Genomic DNA, 12300 nt, shown 5'->3' on the forward strand with positions numbered 1-12300 from the left:
ATCAGTGTTATTCCCTTCACCTGTCAGTGGTCTTTATGTTATGGCTGATCGGTGTGCCTCTGATGTGTGTGTATGTGTCTCACATCCTCAATTTTGACATTTGTATCTATGTCCTTAGGACTTCATAAACATGTTGTGTCAATGAAAAATTGGTTTTGATTAGTATACAGTACAGCTTGCTAGACATACAGGCAGAGGGAGGGAACTGGCAGAATATAGAATAAATAATGTGGGTGAATGAAAGGCAGCTCTTTAAACAATTGCCTTGAATGCAAAACAAACACATGCCATGTCCTACACACAAAAACTATGGGAGCGAGCACATTGTTCCTACATTCGTGGTGAAGTGTTTGGGCAGCAAGATGGGATGAAAACAGCCCACTGAGAGGGTCTAGGCTAGCAAGGCTAAAGCTAAGAGGAAGGAAACCACAGTGATACTTGACCAGAGACCACAAACCAACACTGTCAATTTTGGATTAACTTGAAATAAACCTCTGTCCTCTTCATAAATAGTAAATTGAATGTAATAAGTTACTATAAATATTACACCTACGTAAGAGTCATCTTAGTTTAGAGTGCAATTCTGGAGCTTCAGCGTGGTGATCGAACATATTACATTGTGGTGATAAAACCCAGAATGTGAAGCCCTGACCTAATTTCTTCCAGACCTGATCCTCTCTTCTCATTATAGTCAGCAGAGGTTTTCAGAGGCTCGGGGGAAGATGTAAATAAGAAGTGATGGATGACAGGTGCAAGTGATGCAGCAGTTTTAATAGGAAAGGGGCCTTAAGCCCATTTCCTAGATTTGGGGGGAGGTCCTAATAAGGTGATCTATTCTCCTGTGAGTTGTGCATGAATGTCCGGAGTGAAAACATTACAGCATAGGTCTTCAACCCTCTCCTGGGGACCCATCAGCCATCTCACAGTTTAGTTTTTGTAGAATGATATTTACTTGAAATTGTTAAAAACTGAACACACAAGGCCATTTTATTTCCTAAAGTACAGTCCAGAGAATGAGAGGGAATACATTTAATATGATGGTCCTCTAAGTGCAATGGAGTGAATTTCATTTGATGGTCCTCAGCTCATGTCTCAAAAATGAGAGTGGGGTTAGACTGCCCCAGGAACAGGTTCGTCCTGGGATTTGCCGTAGAAATGTTCCCGGCAAAATGTTAAGCCACTTTTTTTTTTATCGAGGATTAACCAGAGTTGAACTCAGAATTTACCAAATATATCTTGCCAAATCCTCTAATCCACGTTTAATCCAAGTTAGCCTAGTGGTGAAAAGATTTGTTTTGAAGGACACATTTCCACTGAAATGTACCTGGCTAAAAGGGAAGCCACTTTTTGAATTAACTGTTATATTGTTGAACTCAGAATTCTGGAATGAAAAAACGCAGCAAATGCACCCAGCAAACCTGGTTATGTAATAGGTGTAAGAGCAATGTAGCCTAATCACATAAAGCTGATTCAAACTGATTAATTAAGCCTTGCGGTGGAGATTATAGACAAGTATCATATGTGTGTGTGTCTTTTAACCTGCTTTTCAAATACTTTCCCTGCGAAACTTCTTTCCCAGTATGAACTACTACTGCATTTTATTGAACTTCTACGGCATACAGTGCCTTAAGAAAGTATTCAGATCCTTTCAAACTCCACAATTTGTTGTGTTGTGCCAGTTGATTTATAATGATAAATGGAAATGATGAAGGTAAAATAGCTAGATAGGTTTATTTGCAAAAAATATGTGCAAACTTGGGATACATTTTGTAGTTGTAAAGAATATTAGCATACTTGTACTGCAACTAACTTGATAATAACACTTGTCAACGTAAAATATGGACGCTGAGGGTTTTGTCACTAAATCTTCATAAGAACTGTGACAAAATTATTTTTATTTGTCAATCACAGTCTGTTTTCAACTGGAGATACTAATGAGGACTCTAATTGGTAGGCCACCGGTTTTTCAGACCAATGAACAGAATGCATTTTGAACGTACCATGTTTTCATCACTTAACCAATCTGAGTAGATTCTGGAACACGCAGTGCCTGTGTTTCAACCGGTTTGAACTTGATGCCGAGGAAGAAAATCATGACTAAGCACATTCCGCTTATCGTACCTCTGTTTGTGATAGGATAACAAACCTTAAAGATTTTTACATCTATCTAGATCAATGCAAAAAGTTTTACTGGTGTCTACTAGCTAAATCACTAAAATGAAAATTTAGTAACTAGCAATGAATTTCCAGGGCAACTTACCGTTTTGCCTTTGACATGCATATGTATTTACCACGAGAATAACAAATTCACTTTACATGATATATATTTAGTATTAGTTTGAACCTATACATATCAGATTAACATGCTTAACATCATAACTTTTTTGTATCTCATTTAATGTGTTTGCATTTGTTCAACACATTTGTTTAATATGCTAGGGCTGTCATCACTGGCAAAAGGTTAGGACTTAATTTGATCAGTTTCTTTTTTTTACTATTTTACATATTTTTACTTCATAGGAACTGCTCCAAAGAGAACAGGGAACAGTTTCAGTATAAAAAAAAAATCATATGCAAAATGGTAACTAGTCAGGTCAATTACCAGCTAATTACTATTTTTCCATTTTAGTAAATCAGCACATTATTACTGCATTAACGTTCATATTGTTTTCATTCAAAACTTCACCAATTCATTGTCACATTGAAAGAACTAGATAAAAGGTTTGGTATACACTCACCTAAAGTATTATTAGGAACATCATACTAATACTGTGTTTGACCCCCTTTAGTGTTCAGAACTGCCTTAATTCTATGTGGCATTGATTCAACAAGGTGCTGAAAGCATTCTTTAGAAATGTTGGCCCATATTTATAGGATAGCATCTTGCAGTTGTTGGAGATTTGTGGGATGCACATCCAGGGCACGAAGCTCCCGTTCCACCACATCCCAAAGATGCTCTATTGGGTTGAGATCTGGTGACTGTGGGGGCCATTTCAGCACAGTGAACTCATTGTCATGTTCAAGAAAACAATTTGAAATGATTCGAGCTTTGTGACATGGTGCATTATCCTGCTGGAAGTAGCCATCAGAGGATGGGTACATGGTGGTCATAAAGGGATGGACATGGTCAGAAACAATGCTCAGGTAGGCCGTGGCATTTAAACGATGCCCTATTGGCACTAAGGGGCCTAAAGTGTGCCAAGAAAACATCCCCCACACCATTACACCACCACCACCAGCCTGCACAGTGGTAACAAGGCATGATGGATCCATGTTCTCATTCTGTTTACGCCATATTCTGACTCTACCATCTGAATGTCTCAACAGAAATCAAGACTCATCAGACCAGGCAACATTCTTCCAGTCTTCAACTGTCCAATTTTGGTGAGCTCGTGCAAATTGTAGCCTCTTTTTCCTATTTGTTGTGGAGATGAGTGGTACCTGGTGGGGTCTTCTGCTGTTGTAGCCCAACCGCCTCAAGGTTGTGAGTGTTGTGGCTTCACAAATGCTTTGCTGCATACCTCGGTGGTAACAAGTGGTTATTTCAGTCAAAGTTGCTCTTCTATCAGCTTGAATCAGTCGGCCCATTCTCCTCTGACCTCTAGCATCAACAAGGCATTTTCGCCAACAGGACTGCCGCATACTGGATGTTTTTCCCCTTTCACACCATTCTTTGTAAACCCTAGAAATGGTTGTGCATGAAAATCCCAGTAACTGAGCAGATTGCGAAATACTCAGACCGACCCGTCTGGCACCAACAACCATGCCATGCTCAAAATTGCTTAAATCACCTTTCTTTCCCATTCTGACATTCAGTTTGGAGTTCAGGAGATTGTCTTGACCAGGACCACACCCCTAAATGCATTGAAGCAACTGCCATGTGATTGGTTGATTAGATAATTGCATTAATGAGAAATTGAACAGGTGTTCCTTATAATCCTTTAGGTGAGTGTAGTATTAAAAACTGAGGTACGAGCGGGTTTGAGAAGCTGACCTTGCGGAGACCTGTTTTTCCTCCTCTGCATCACTAGGAGTTAAAACACTGGCACTGCGTGTTCCCTAATCTACTCAGATTGGTTAAAACGTGAAAACGTGACGCACTCACCATGCACTCAGTTCACTGGTCAAAAAAGCTATGCCAATCAGAGTCCTCATGGGTATCTCCGCTTGCTAACGCTGTAAAACGTACTACCACAGATTGTCATTTACAAATAAAAAAATACTGTCACAGGTCTTGCAGAATACTGCGTCCGTATTTAACATTGGCAAGATAAATTAATGAGTTGCATGATTTCATATATCAAGTGAGTTACAAGTATGCAAAATCTTTCTTACAACTACAAAAGTCATTCCACATTTGCATATCTTTTTGACAAGTTTGCAAAACCTTTTCAGAAATAAAAAACCTATGTCGCTGTTTTACCTTCATAGGAAATGTACATACTAGGCAGTGTTGCAAAAAAAGCCACATCTTAGACTGGCCAATAAAAATAAAAGACAAAAATAACAAAGACACTGAGGACCTGGGAGATGTCTGTTTCTCAAACTAGACAACTGTTTTTGCCCAGTTGTGCACCGGGGCCTCCCACTCCTTTCTATTCTGGTTAGAGCCAGTTTGTGCACAACAGTTTTCAGCTGTCCTAACATAATCACAAAATGGTTTGCTTGATCTATTGATCAATTAGCCTTTTACAATTATAAACTTGGATTAGCAAACAACATGCCACGGGAACAGAGGTGTAATGGTTGCAGATAATGGGCCTCTTTACACCTATGTAGATATCCCATGAAAAAAACTGCAGTTTCCAGCTACAATAGTCATTTACGTCTACACTGAATTTCTGAAGAATTTGATGTTATTTTAATATACAAAAATGTTGCTTTTCTTTCAAAAACGAGGACATTTTCATATAACCTCAAACCTTTGAATGGTAGTGTATATCTTTTTTTTAGTTGGGAAGAAACTCAGTCAAGCTCATTACAGTACATTTTTCATATGCATTTTGTTTTATACAGATAAACTGTGGGCTCACCACCCACAGGAGGGACCATAAGGGGCCGGTGCAAAGAGGATCGGGCGGCAGTCGAAGGCAGGGGCCTAGACAACCCGATCTCTGGACACGGAAACTGGCTCTAGGGACGTGGAATGTCACCTCGCTGGCGGGGAAGGAGCCTGAGTTAGTGCGTGAGGTTGAGAGGTTCCGATTAGAGGTAGTCGGGATCACCTCTACGCACGGCTTGGGCTCTGGAACCACACTCCTTGAGAGAGGATGGACTCTTCACCACTCTGGAGTTGCCCATGGTGAGAGGCGGCGGGCTGGTGTGGGTTTGCTCATAGCTCCCCAGCTCTGCCGCCATGTGTTGGAGTTTACCCCGGTGAACGAGAGGGTCGTTTCCCTGCGCCTACGGGTCGGGGATAGGTCTCTCACTGTTGTTTGTGCCTACGGGCCGAACGGCAGTGCAGAGTACCCGACCTTCTTGGAGTCTCTGGGAGGGGTGCTGGAAAGTGCTCCGACTGGGGACTCTATTGTTCTACTGGGGGACTTCAACGCCCACGTGGGCAACGACAGTGACACCTGGAGGGGCGTGATTGGGAGGAACGGCCCCCCTGATCTGAACCCGAGTGGTGTTCAGTTATTGGACTTCTGTGCTAGTCACAGTTTGTCCATAATGAACACCATGTTCAAACATAAGGGTGTCCATCAGTGCACGTGGCACCAGGACACCCTAGGCCGCAGGTCGATGATCGACTTTGTTGTCGTCTCATCTGACCTGCGGCCGTATGTCTTGGACACTCGGGTGAAGAGAGGGGCGGAGCTGTCAACTGATCACCACCTGGTGGTGAGTTGGATCCGATGGCGGGGGAGGAAGCTGGACAGACTCGGCAGGCCCAAGCGTACTGTAAGGGTCTGCTGGGAACGTCTGGCCGAGTCTCCTGTCAGAGAGATCTTTAACTCCCACCTCCGGCAGAGCTTCGACTGGATCCCGAAGGAGGTTGGAGATATTGAGTCCGAGTGGACCATGTTCTCCACCGCCATTGTCGAAGCGGCCGCTCGGAGCTGTGGCCGTAAGGTCTCCGGTGCCTGTCGAGGCGGCAATCCCCGAACCCGGTGGTGGACACCGGAAGTAAGGGATGCCGTCAAGCTGAAGAAGGAGTCCTATCAGGCCTGGTTGGCTTGTGGGACTCCTGAGGCAGCTGACGGGTACCGACAGGCCAAGCGGGCTGCAGCCCGGGTGGTTGTGGAGGCAAAAACTCGGGCCTGGGAGGAGTTCGGTGAGGACATGGAGAAGGACTATCGGCTGGCCTCGAAGAGATTCTGGCAAACCATCCGGCGCCTCAGGAGAGGGAAACAGTGCCCTACCAACGCTGTTTACAGTAGAGGTGGGCAACTGTTGACCTCAACTGAGGATGTCGTCGGGCGGTGGAAGGAGTACTTCGAGGATCTCCTCAATCCCGCTGACATGTCTTCCATTGAGGAAGCAGAGGATGAGGGCTCAGAGGTGGGCTCGTCCATCACCCGGGCTGAAGTCACAGAGGTGGTCAAGAAACTCCTCGGTGGCAAGGCACCGGGGGTGGATGAGATCCGCCCTGAGTACATCAAGTCTCTGGATGTTGTGGGGCTGTCTTGGTTGACACGCCTGTGCAACATCGCGTGGCGGTCGGGGACAGTGCCTCTGGGATGGCAGACCGGGGTGGTGGTCCCTCTTTTTAAGAAGGGGGACTGGAGGGTGTGTTCCAACTATAGGGGGATCACACTTCTCAGCCTGCCCGGGAAAGTCTATGCCAGGGTTCTGGAGAGGAGAATACGGCCGATAGTAGAACCTCGGATTCAGGAGGAACAGTGTGGTTTTCGTCCGGGCCGTGGAACACTGGACCAGCTCTATACCCTCTACGGGGTGTTGGAGGGTTCATGGGAGTTTGCCCAACCAATCCACATGTGTTTTGTGGATTTGGAGAAGGCATTCGACTGTGTCCCTCGCGGCATCTTGTGGAGGGTGCTTGGGGAATATGGGGTCCTGGGTCCTTTGCTAAGGGCTGTCAGGTCCCTATACAACCGAAGCAGGAGCTTGGTCCGCATTGCCGGCAGTAAGTCAGACTTGTTCCCAGTGCATGTTGGACTCCGGCAGGGCTGCCCTTTGTCACCGGTTCTGTTTGTAATTTTTATGGACAGAATTTCTAGGCGCAGCCAGGGGCCGGAGGGTGTCAGGTTTGGGGACCACACAATTTCGTCTCTGCTCTTTGCAGATGATGTTGTCGTGTTGGCCCCTTCTAACCAGGACCTTCAGCATGCACTGGGACGGTTTGCAGCCGAGTGTGAAGCGGTTGGGATGAAAATCAGTACCTCCAAATCCGAGGCCATGGTCCACAGTCGGAAAAGGGTGGCTTGCCCACTTCAGGTTGGTGGAGAGTGCCTGCCTCAAGTGGAGGAGTTTAAGTATCTAGGGGTCTTGTTCACGAGTGAGGGAAGGATGGAACGGGAGATTGACAGACGGATCGGTGCAGCTTCTGCAGTAATGCAGTCGATGTATCGGTCTGTCGTGGTGAAGAAAGAGCTGAGCCGCAAGGCGAAGCTCTCGATTTACCAGTCAATCTACGTTCCTACTCTCACCTATGGTCATGAGCTTTGGGTCATGACCGAAAGGACAAGATCCCGGATACAGGCGGCCGAAATGAGTTTTCTCCGCAGAGTGGCTGGGCGATCCCTTAGAGATAGGGTGAGAAGCTCGGTCACCCGGGAGGAGCTCAGAGTAGAGCCACTGCTCCTCCACATCGAGAGGGGTCAGCTGAGGTGGCTTGGGCATCTTTTTCGGATGCCTCCGGAACGCCTTCCTGGGAAGGTGTTCCGGTCCCGTCCCACCGGGAGGAGACCCCGGGGAAGACCTAGGACACGCTGGAGGGACTATGTCTCCCGGCTGGCCTGGGAACGCCTCGGTGTCCCCCCGGAAGAGCTAGAGGAAGTGTCTGGGGAGAGGGAAGTCTGGGCATCCCTGCTTAGACTGCTGCCCCCGCGACCCGGCCCCGGATAAGCGGAAGAAGATGGATGGATGGACAGATAAACCAACATTGTTAGATTTGAAAAGAACCAGACCAAGAATCGATTCCTGTGGGACATCCTGTTGATGAAAGCGTCCATACAATGCAAGTGATCCATACAGCAACAATAAAGCCTGTACAGTATACTAGAAGTCTGAAGACCCTGGTGTAACGCAAAGTAAAATAAAAAATAGGATTGTACCAACACAGGCTGTCTTAACTATGGGGCAGTGTCATGCTGTAATAAGGCTATTTTTGGTACTGAACCTTGGAGGTTAAAAGCATATGGACACATATGGACACGCAAACAAATACCCAAGAGTTGTCATTTTCCTTGGTAGCTTACAAAATTGGTGACTAACTTTCCCAGAGACAATCTTACACGAAAAGGCATGCAAATAATCACGAATCAAAGACCCATGTTAAAACTATTCCATGGCTAAAGAAAAACACAAAGGCACTTATCTTTTCCTACTGCCAGTAACTTTACTGATACTGTGCTGAGGAAAAATGTGCAGAAAATGATTCTGATATGTTGGCCAATGACAAACGTGTCCTGGAATGCACCTGGGAGGTTCAGCTTCTCCCACAGGCAGATGTTTAAGCAAGTGCACCCCAGGTTTAAACAACTCCAGTAATTCAAATGAATCAGACAATTAAAATGTGTCAATTCTACAAGCACTTGCCAAATGATACTGACCATAACATAAAAACATATAATGAATGTAAATTAAAATGGCTAATGCAAACTTTTCTGATAAATTCTCTCAGATTTTGTCATGTTATGTCAAGTCCCTCTACAACAATGTCAGGTAACGTATTGTTCTCTAACAGTAACTATGGGGAAACTATGTAATTGTCCTCTACAATAGTGAAATAAAAATGTAATGGTCTTTCACAACAGTTTGGGGTAACTCCGTCACGGTCCTCTACAGCAGTGTGGGGTAACACTGCCTCGGCCCTCCACAACAGTGTGAGGTAACTCTGTCATGGTCCTCTACAGCAGTGTGGGGTAACTGCGTCACGGTCCTCGACAGCAGTGTGGGGTAACTGCGTCACGGTCCTCTACAACAGTGTGGGGTAACTGCGTCACGGTCCTCTACAACAGTGTGGGGTAACTTCGTCACGGTCCTCTAAAACAATGTGAGACAACTCAGTCACGGTCTTCTAAAACAGTGTGGGGTAACTCCATCACAGTCATCTACAACAGTGAGCAAACTCTGTCACGGACCTCTAGAACAGTATGGCCAAGTCCAACACTTGCAAAGCCACTGAATTGTTCATCTGCTGCCAAATATGTTTTGAACAGCCTCATAAGATTCAATGTTGTGAAGTGAAAGACTATGGGAAAATATGTCAGGATGGGAGGGGGGGTATAGTGAAGGATGTAATTGGCTATCGTGCAATGCTGGGATTATCATGAAAATCTCTGTGGAACATGGTGAACCATCTCAAGGTGCTTCTTTTCTGTGATACAATCTTTTTCCATCTTTTTCATGCCGTGTTTTCTGGATCATCACACAAAAGATTACTATATGGACCGAGGCGGATTCTTTGCTTTTCTCCCTTAGCGTGACCACACTCTGGACTCTACAGTAAATGCCATTCCGTTAGAAAGCTGGGAGAAATCTGTTGCATTCTGGAGCTCACGATATCATTCCTTCTCATTCTTTCCCTTTGCCAGACTGTTCTGTAGAGCATCGAATAGATGCTTCTGTCAGAATTCATGTCTCTTTCTGAGAACCTGCCGATAAGACGCCTTTTCTGTAATCCTTTAATGTTTTATGGTTACGCCAGATGGGGGGGCTGAACATTTTAAAAAGTCTGGGCAATGGCTTTCAGATGCTAATGAAGAGACAGAAAACTGGAGCCTGAGGTCAGCGTGCTGACAACCTGATGGTGACAGCAAGGAATAGTAACTATGTTATAGGGCAACACAGTGGACATACATCAGTTTACTTTGTGTGCAGACGAGTATGGGAGAGAAATATACTCTGCTATCACCAGCATTAAAACGCAGGTCACACTGAACAACTGCATCAAGACAGAAAGACATTCCCCTTAGTATTATAACCATTATTAATTGGATGCCAACATGGTCCAATAGTACCATTACATACAGCAGTAAAGAGAGAAAGACAAAAAACAGGCTTATCTTGGTGCATTACATCAGCCTGTCCTGTGAGAGCAAAGTGAGTCACACAATGGCAGTGTGTTTTGTCAAAGTTTGATCTGTGAGGGCCCAAAGCCAGTTAACAGTGGGACCAAAGCAGGTCACATTTGGGGTGAGGTATGTTTAAAGGTTTCATATATTAAATCTACCTAGCCATCAACTGAACACAAGGTCTAATCAAAGTTTGACTTCGGCATTTGACCTCACACTTCAGGGGTTTGGTGCCTGCGGAGCAACTATGGTCACCAGTCTTTCTCAGGGACGTAACAGTAGCTGTTAAAGATAGAATAAAGTCCTATTTTGAACAACTACCTGCTCTAACCACTTACCACATTTTCAATCCCTTCAACATAAGCATAACCTACATAAGTGATCGCTTAGGGCCCCCATAGAGAGGCAGTTGAATAAGTAAACCTGAAAAAGTCTGGGTCATGGCCCAAGTCCCCTGTGCTTGATACAAGTAAAGTATTGGTGAGTCCTTGTCCCAGTGCTCCAACTCATTAACTAATAAAACAAATTAACTTAAATAAATAATCCAGTCAAATTTTGCATAATGGCAATATAAATGTAGTGACAAAAGGGTTTGCTATCCATTTTGCCTATTTTTCTTTTCCAACAAATGTTCACATTTGCTAATTGCAGAGTTACCAGGGCCAAAAACCATATTTGTTTTGCCAAACAAAAGGTTTGTTCAAATTGGACCTACTTGAACCTTCCTAATAGGAACTATATTTTGCAACTAAAGTGTTTTGTTAAGTGGAATAAAAACATACACTACCATTCAAAAGTTTGGTGTCACTTCGAAATGTCCTTGTGTTTCAATGAAAAGCACATTTTATGTCCATTAAAATTACATCAAACTGATAAAAAATACAGTGTAGATGAGGTGTTCGGATCACAAAAAAGAACATTCATGAGATGCAAACCAAATGAAAAGATGCTGGAGGAGTACTTGACGCCATTGGTCATGCATGGTGGAGGCAATATGATGGTCTGGGGGTGCTTTGGTGGTGATAAAGTGGGAGATTTTTACAGGGTAAAAGGGATCTTGAAGAAGGGAGGTTGTCACTCCATTTTGCAACGCCATGCCATGCCCGTGGACGGCACTTCACTGGAGCCAATTTCCTCCTACAACAGGACAATGACCCAAAGCACAGTTCCAAACTATGCAAGAACTATTTAGGGAAGAAGCAGCCAGCTGGTATTCTGTCTATAATGGAGTGGCCAGCACAGTCACAGGACCTCAACCCTACGGAGCTGATCTGGGAGTAGCTTGGCCGTATGATACGTAAGAAGTGCCCATCAAATCAATCCAACTTGTGGGAGGTGCTCCAGGAAGCGTGGGGTGAAATCTCTTCAGATTACCTAAAAAAACTGACAACTAGAATGCCAAAAGGTCTGCAACGCTGCAACTGCTGCAAATCGAGGATTCTTTGACAAAAGCAAAGTTTGAAGGACAGTATTTAATTTAAAAATCATTATTTCGAACCTTGGCAATTAATGTATTTCCTATTCATTTTGCTATATTTCCTTTTCAAATGTTATGTTTATTTTCATGGAAAACAAGGACATTTCTTAGTGACCCCAAGCTTATGAATGGTAGTGCAAATACACCCAATTCCTGGATGTATGAGACAACATGATGTTTCCTAAATAAATTAGGTAAGTAGGGTTGTTATTGAACTGCCTGCACAATACGCTTCATATATATATTTAAATTGCATACATTTTCTTTGAGTAAGAACAGTAGAACAAACCAGTCAAAATGTGTCTGGGCTCAAAGAGGTTATGTCTGTCACTTGATTAGTTAATTACCTCCTGCACACCTCCTGACATTATGTTACACTGAGCTGAATGAACCTGACAGGCACCCTTCAGAACAGGACCAGTGTCAGGACAGTGGGGATATAACGGCCCATCATCTCTCAAATATATCCCCTGCCCCCCAAGTCAGGAATCTCCCAGTCAGTCACTCACCCGGTAAAAGGCAGTTGTCAGGGGCAGCAGGGCGGAAGCAACCGTGTACTCTTCAGAGCTGGAGCAGTCCTGTGGGTCACACAAAAATTACATAGATTAATTACAATAAATTAAA

General features: G+C 44.3%; 1 protein-coding gene across 4 annotated transcripts in view; it reads right to left on the minus strand.

Annotated features, from left to right (window-relative positions):
• Nucleotides 1–12300, minus strand: part of sbf2 (SET binding factor 2) — a 141785-nt gene that overhangs the window by 35147 nt on the left and 94338 nt on the right. For all 4 annotated transcript variants that reach the window (XM_013138397.3, XM_020054565.2, XM_013138396.3 and 1 more), the window contains exon 17: nucleotides 12186–12254. In XM_013138397.3, the coding sequence (XP_012993851.1) occupies nucleotides 12186–12254 (69 nt within the window). The remainder of the gene's footprint in view (nucleotides 1–12185; nucleotides 12255–12300) is intronic.

This window comes from Esox lucius, chromosome 2 (assembly GCF_011004845.1).
Source record: "Esox lucius isolate fEsoLuc1 chromosome 2, fEsoLuc1.pri, whole genome shotgun sequence".
NCBI lineage: Eukaryota > Metazoa > Chordata > Actinopteri > Esociformes > Esocidae > Esox > Esox lucius.